Genomic DNA, 7,731 nt, shown 5'->3' with positions numbered 1-7,731 from the left:
ACTGGGTGGTATCAGATGGCGACTTACTGGGTGACATCAGATGGCGACTTACTGGGTGGTATCAGATGGCGACTTACTGGGTGACATCAGATGGCGACTTACTGGGTGACATCAGATGGCGACTTACTGGGTGGTATCAGATGGCGACTTACTGGGTGGTATCAGATGGTGACTTACTGGGTGGTATCAGATGGCGACTTACTGGGTGGTATCAGATGGTGACTTACTGGGTGGTATCAGATGTGACTTGAAATCTGGAGCCTTGGGCAGATTCATTTCCAGTTAATCTTGTGCTGTCCCTAGAAAAAGCAGTCGGCCTTGGCTTGTTATTGGACTCTAGTCATTGAAATAGTTTTGTTTTGTTTTGTTTTTTTGAGACAGAGTCTTGCCCTGTTGCCCAGACTGGAGTGCAGTGGTGCGATCTCAGCCCACTGCAGCTGTTGCCTCCTGGGCTCAAGTGATCCTTTCACCTCACTCTCCCAAGTGTCTGGGACTACAGGCATGCACCACCATGCCTGGCTAATTTTTTGTATTTTTGGTGGAGATGATGTTTCGTCATGTTGCCTGGGCTAGTCTCGAACTCCTTTGAGCTCAAGTGATCCGCGCTCCTCAGTCTCCCAAAGTGCTAGGATTACAGGTGTGAACCACCACGTCCAGCCTATCGTTGAATGATCTTTTTTCTCCGAAGCACAAATTTGTATACTCATCGTCCCTTTGATCTTGAGAAGTTGAACGTAGTAGTTAAGAGCAAAGGCTTTGGAATAAGGTCCTTTCAGGTTTGAGAATGGACTCCTTAATTGCTAACCCTGTGTCCTTGGGCAAGTTATTGCCTTTCTGAGCCTCAGTTTCTCTTGTTTATAAAACGTAGATACTAATACCTACTACATAGGGTTGTTGTGAGGAATGAATTAGATCATGTGTATAAAGTCCTTAAGAAAGTGCCTCGGACATGGTTGAATGGTCAATAAATGGTTCCTTTATTATTTTCGCTTCTAAGATTTTTTAAAAACCAGAGTTTATAATGGTGGTTTTATTTTTGTAGGTGCTGAGCCCCCGGACTGACATTGGTGTATATGGGAGTGGCAAAAATAGGAGGAAAAAAGTAAAAGAACTGATAGAAAAAGAAAAAGAAAAGGATCTGGACCTCGAGCCTCTGAGTGATCTGGAGGAGGGATTGGAGGAAACCAGAGATACAGCCGTGGTGGTAAGACGTTACCGAGCGTCTTGAGTTTGCTTGGTGAATACACAATTCTGTAAAGATGTTAGCAGACTCACAGTTTTTATGTTTTTAACTTTTTATTTTCATATACTTGGCTTTACGATTATACATATTTCACATTAAAAGTAAATATTTATAATCAAGATATACAAAAAGTTTAGTATTCTGCTCTTTTCCCACAATTGTCTGTTCCATACCTCTGTTCTTTACTGTTGTTTTAATGGTCGTCTACTGTTCCATCAAGTTGTCCATAGTCTGCTGAGTACAGTAAGTCCTCACTTAACATTATCAATAGCTTCTTGCACTGCAACTCTAGGTGAAGCAATGTATAATGAACCCAGTTTTACTACAGGCTGATACAAACAAGAGTTAAGTTCCTTATTTTTTAACCAGCATATTTCTGGTCACAAAAACATCATCAGACTTTTAAAATAAAGACCCCAAACACTTCTGATATTAAACACTGAGAAAATTCGAGCTAAACATACATTTAAGAAAGAGTAATAAAAACTAGATAATTATCCAATTTTTGGTAAATTAGTGAGTGACAGTGGCATTGGCCAGGAATTGATTTTTTCTCATCAATGTTATAATGAAATTACACTGAACATAAAGATGTTATTTGAGGACCTGCTGTAGTTTTCTAATTTTGAACATTTTGCCTGTTACTAAGTTTCTTATTGTAAGTAATAAAATGAACTTCTTTGTATAGCCTTTTCCTTCTTTTAAATTTCCTAGACTTGACTCTTAGGAATGTAATTACTGGGTTAGAATTTAATATAAACATTTTATGACTCTTATTACTATGTGTTTTTTAAAAGAATTATACCAGGCTACAGATTTCCATCTCTTAATGAGTGTTAAAATATTTGTAGTTGATGAGAATTATGCTTTTTTGGAGGATAGGCGGAATGTGTTAAGATTACTAGGATCCTGAGGAAATAGAAAATAAATACGAATCTGGGCAATAAAAGTAAGGAATTGCCTATGATACAGCTCTTTCTGCCTACAAATGATTCTGTTTTGAAGCCAATGAAAATGATTTCTGATTAGAGAGCCTGCCTAACAAGTCAATCTTGCTAGACAAGTAGGACTGGAAATTATTTCAAAATTGTTTCAAAGCTGCCAGTAGTTCAAGAAGAAAATGCACGGACAGTATTGATAATTAAATTTGTTTGCCTTTATTTACTTTGTTATAGTGAGTTTCATAAAACTCTGTTGTTACAATTGATCAAGTTTTGTTACTCTACTTACACATGAAGAGGCCTTCTAGAGAGAAATAAATTAATGTGTATAGGACTTGCCCCAGGGAATGAATTACGAGGGGATGGGAAACTAATACTTCATTGAGTGTTTTTCTTGTGCAAGGTACCAGGTTAGGCACTTTCATATGTTACCTTATTTAATCTGTGAAACAGCAAAATAACGGTTGGTAGTATCCTCATTTTTCAGAAAATGGAGGTTCGGAAACTTGTGCCCCATATTAACAGTCTAAAAGTACAAGAGCCAGGCTTTGTACCCAGGTTGCTTGATTTCAAGGCATGCCACCTTTGTACTGTGCCCTACAAAAGAGGCCAAAGTACTGCACTGATGTACATGATCAAATGTGATAGCATTTTGCCCGTTTCACAGATGAGGAATGTTTGCATGGAAACTGCCAGGGGCCCCAAATTTTAGGAAACTGTTTATAACTGATAGCTTGGAGAAAGATCCCACGGTCTTGGGAATTTGGTAGTTTGGGGGTATATTGCAGTGACTCTTCAATTAAATGTGTTTCTTGTACAGGTAGCAGTTTTCAAAGAACGGGAGCAAAAAGAGATTGAAGCCATGCATTCTCTCAGAGCAGCCAACCTAGCCAAGATGACAATGGTGGACCGCATAGAAGAAGTAAAATTTTGCATTTGCCGCAAGACAGCCAGTGGGTTTATGCTACAGTGTGAGCTCTGCAAGGACTGGTTCCATAACAGCTGTGTTCCTCTTCCTAAATCAAGTTCCCAAAAGAAAGGATCCAACTGGCAAGCTAAAGAAGTAAAATTCCTTTGCCCTCTTTGTATGCGGTCTCGAAGGCCCAGGCTAGAGACTATTCTGTCACTCCTGGTGTCCCTTCAGAAGTTGCCCGTACGGTTGCCTGAAGGAGAGGCCCTGCAGTGTTTGACAGAACGTGCTATGAGTTGGCAAGATAGAGCACGGCAGGCTCTAGCCACAGATGAACTCTCCTCTGCCCTGGCCAAACTGTCTGTGTTGAGCCAGCGTATGGTGGAACAGGCAGCTCGAGAAAAAACTGAAAAGATCATCAGTGCGGAACTCCAAAAAGCAGCTGCCAATCCAGACTTACAGGCAAGTTTAGGATTTACATTCTTTTTCTATTTCATGGGATATGTCAGTGTATAAATAGTAAATCGAGTCTGTCTTACCAATTGTTTAGGAAAATAACAGTAACTTGTCAGCAATTATCCATTGCATTCTCATTCAACATATACTATAATACTTTTTTTTGGATGCGTACTTAGTGAACTATTCCTGGGAATGTCATTCAGGTGGCCTTTGGCATCATCATCAAATAATTTGATTTCTACTAACTGTTGAAGAACTCTGTTAGCCACTTTGCTTATTCATTACATTTTGGTGATCTTAGGCACACATTAATTCCCCTGCTGGTCTCTCATGTCTTGCTGTTCATCTTGGAATTCTTTGTTGTTTAGGGACACTTACCTAGTTTCCAGCAGTCTGCTTTTAATCGGGTGGTGAGCAGTGTGTCCTCTTCTCCTCGACAAACAATGGACTATGATGACGAAGAAACAGACTCTGATGAAGACATTCGAGAGACGTATGGTTACGACATGAAGGTAGTTACACGGACAGGCTGTGTGGGTACATACCTGATCATTGGGTTTGTTTAAAAAAAAAAAAAAGCTATTGAACAGTGATGTTTGAGGCCTGAAAGTGAAAGAGAAAACTAGTCATTTATCTCTTCTGAGGTTTTAGTCATAGCATTTTTTCAAAACTCAAAAATTTACAGGTTGCTGAAATAATTTTTTTTTTTTTGAGATGGAGTCTCCCTCTGTCAGCCAGGCTGGAATGCAGTGGCGTGATCTCTGTTCACTGCAACCTCTGCCTTCTGGGTTTAAGTAATTCTTGTTGCTCAGCCTCCCAAGTTGCTGGGATTACAGGCGCATGCCACCATGCCTGGCTAATTTTTGTATTTTTAGTAGAGATGGGGTTTCATCATGTTGGCCAGGCTGGTCTTGAACTCCTGACCTGAAGTGATCCGCCCGCCTCGGCCTCCCAAAGTGCTGGGATTACAGGTGTGAGCCACCGCGCCAGACCTGAAACAATTTTTAAAAAAATAGAATTTAAAAATCTGTATATGTTTTTCTCATCTTGTAGTCCCTTATGGCTTAGAGGAACTAGAAAATCAATGCATTAAATTATGTAAAGCTTTCATGGCCAATTTCAGGTTTTCACATTTTTTTCTTTGAGTTAAAGTCTGTATACAGTTAAGTTTTAAGAATTCCATTCTAGGCTTGGTGTGGTGGCTCATGCCTATAAACTTGACACTTTAGGGGAGACTGAGGTGGGAGGATCACTTGAGTCCAGGAGTTTGAGACCAGCCTGTGCAACATAACGAGACCCCCCCCATCTCTACAAAAAAATACAAAAGTTAGTTGGGTGTGGTAGCATGCACCTGTAATCCCAGCTGCTTGGGAGGCTGAAGTGGGAGGATTGCTTTGATCCTAGGAGGTCAAGGCTGCAGTGAGCTGTGATTGTACCACTGCCCTCCAGCCTGGGTAGCGCAACAAAACCTTGCCTCAAAAAAAAAAAAAAAAAAAAATTCCATTCCAGCTAGACTGTGAGTCTTTTGCTCTGCTTTCTTGTCTGGATGGTGCCAGATAGAAAGTAATATTCAGAGATGGGTAATATAATACTTAGGCCCAGGTTAGAATTTGCTGAGTTCCAGTTGCAGATACAGCAAATTATTTACCATCAATGTTACTGTTTTGGTAATGACACCTTACTGGTGGTGAAGAGAAGGTTTTGACAAGTTTGTTTTGTGTTGGATCCAGTTGGCTTTTCATTCACCCTTTTTGTCAGGTGCAAGTCCTTTGCTTTTTAACCTAGTAATAACAACGTGATTAGTCAGAGACCCTGCCAGATTACAGTCAATCCATTGGTTTGTTTTATATGATTCTTAGTTGCTTTGTTTAGAATCTATTCTTGTAACCTGGGAATTCCTACTCTGATACAAAAGGCTGCTTCCTAAGAACAAGGGGAGATTCTGTCCCTACCCCTTCACTGTCTTTTGTCTTTTCAGCTTGCAGATCAGCTTGGTACTGCTCATTAACCTCATCAGCATTAAAACTGCTAGGGTGTAAAATTAAAACCATCCATCATAGATGCTCGTAGATTCTTCCACTGGGAAATGTTTTTTCTAAAGATAAAAATGGATCCAGGTGACTTGGGAATTTTCAGTTATGTGACTTAAAGACTTGAGAACAGTAGAAACTTGAATTAGCCTATTCAGATAATCATCTTAAGCACGTTGTTATCCGGAAGTTAATGACTGTCTTTGTTTACGAAGTGGTATATAGGGTGACTAGGAGCAGCTGAAAAGGAACGCAACCCATGCCAAGTATAATTCGCCTTTTCCTTGAATACTGGAATCACCTGTTCACCCTGCTTAGAGGCCTTTGGTATTTTTGGTGGTTGCTTTCTAGCACATTAAGTATCAGCCCCTCCTCTAGATTTGCTTAACATGATGGGCTTTGCTTGAAAGCAGACTGGTAACCTATGAAAACATCACAAGTATTGATGATTTTCAGGACTAGGGATCACAACTGCAGTTTGATACGGTTGGATGGAGTCATCTTTTTTTGGAGGAAATTATATGAGAATCTTAGCTTACTGTCTGGTAGTAGGTATTGGCAGGGTAGAAAAATAAGATTATGGATTTTCTAGTGTTAGTAATGTATTTAACAGCTGAGAAGAGAAGAATGGTGGCAAGACGTACAGTAATTCAAGTTCAAATTTACTTTGCCGTCAGATGCTCTGCCATGGAGCTATACCCTGCCAATTTACTTTGATGTTGATCTCTTTGAATGAAAAAAAAAAGCCTGTACTGTTGAGCATTTTCCCGCAGAGCAAGTGATAATTGTATAGTAAAACTTTTATTTGCCAGTTTATTTGCATTTGGCTGGTGGTTTTTTCTTTGTTTGATGTTCTCTGTTGTGACCATAAATTCATACTTAAAATACTTTGAACATAGTATTCTTGCTTGAGGAGGAGCCCCCTCTTGGTTTAGGAAGAGGAGTAGGTAATTATTTAGTAAAATAAAATCAGTCATTTTATCGTAGTTACCATCCAGAAAATCATTGCTTACAAGGTACATATTTAATGAAGCAAAGTCTGTCCTGCATCTTTTGGGATTGTGTCTGTGTAGGTGAGCTTGTGGATACGGATTTCAAGGAGAATGATCTGAGACCTAATCAGAGCTCACTTAACATTCCAAGGACTTTAAGTGCAACAGTGAGATTAATGAGCAGTACCAAGCTGATCTGCAAGCTGAACTTATTTTTTCCCCTCATCACTGTTACAATGAAATGAAAACAACTTTATTGAAGGACCTGCTACTGTACTTCCTTTTGCTTAAAGTCAGTTTCCAAGAACCTACTGATGACGTTACATGAAGACTTACTGTAATCTGTATATTGTCAGTCAGACATATACTTATGTTAAGTAAGAGCAATTGGTAAGATTCTAGGTTTGAAAACCTCTAGAGAGGATTAAATGGTTTGTGTCCTTAAGCTGTCACATCTAAATTTGTCTTCCCCTCCTTAGCTTGTTGGTATAGGAGTTATTATAGGTTGTAGACTATAGAAGGTGGATTACTTAACCATAATTTTTTTTTATTATACTTTAAGTTCTGGGGTACATGTGCAGAACATACAGGTTTGTTTCATAGGTATACATGTGCCATGGTGGTTTCCTGCACCCACCAACCCGTCATCTACATTAGGTATTTCTCCTAATGCTATGCCTCCCCTAGCCCTCCACCCCCGGACAGGCCCTGGTGTGTGATGTTCCCCTCCCTGTGTCCATATGTTCTTCTTGTTCAACCCCCACTTATGAGTGAGAACATGCAGTGTTAGGTTTTCTGTTCTTGTGTTAATTTGCTGAGAATGATGGTTTCCAGCTTCATGTCTCTGCACAGGACATGAACTCATCCTTTTTTATGGCTACATAGTATTCCATGGTATATATGTGCCACATTTTCTTCATTCTGTCATTGACGGGCATTTGGGCTGGTTCCAAGTCTTTGCTGTTGTGAACAGTGCTGTAGTAAACATACGTGTGCATGTGTCTTTATCGTAGAATGATTTATAATCCTTTGGGTATATATCCAGTAATGGGATTGCTGGGTCAAATGGTAATTCTAGTTCTAGATCCTTGAGGAATCGCCACACTGTCTTCCACAATGGTTGAACCAATTTACACTCCCACCAACAGTGTAAAAG

At 39.7% G+C, this 7,731-nt stretch overlaps 1 protein-coding gene across 1 annotated transcript in view; it reads left to right on the top strand.

Annotated features, from left to right (window-relative positions):
- KDM5A (lysine (K)-specific demethylase 5A) overlaps window positions 1-7,731 on the top strand; it is a 197,911-nt gene that overhangs the window by 88,976 nt on the left and 101,204 nt on the right. The window contains exons 22-24 of the mRNA XM_011967180.1: window positions 1,043-1,204; window positions 3,005-3,556; window positions 3,922-4,065. Coding sequence (XP_011822570.1) covers window positions 1,043-1,204; window positions 3,005-3,556; window positions 3,922-4,065 — 858 coding nt within the window. The remainder of the gene's footprint in view (window positions 1-1,042; window positions 1,205-3,004; window positions 3,557-3,921; window positions 4,066-7,731) is intronic.

Source organism: Mandrillus leucophaeus, unplaced genomic scaffold (genome assembly GCF_000951045.1).
Source record: "Mandrillus leucophaeus isolate KB7577 unplaced genomic scaffold, Mleu.le_1.0 Scaffold79, whole genome shotgun sequence".
NCBI classification, from domain to species: Eukaryota; Metazoa; Chordata; class Mammalia; order Primates; family Cercopithecidae; genus Mandrillus; species Mandrillus leucophaeus.
The sequence above is the reverse complement of the archived record's forward strand: the minus strand, read 5'-3'. Positions and strand labels throughout refer to the sequence as shown.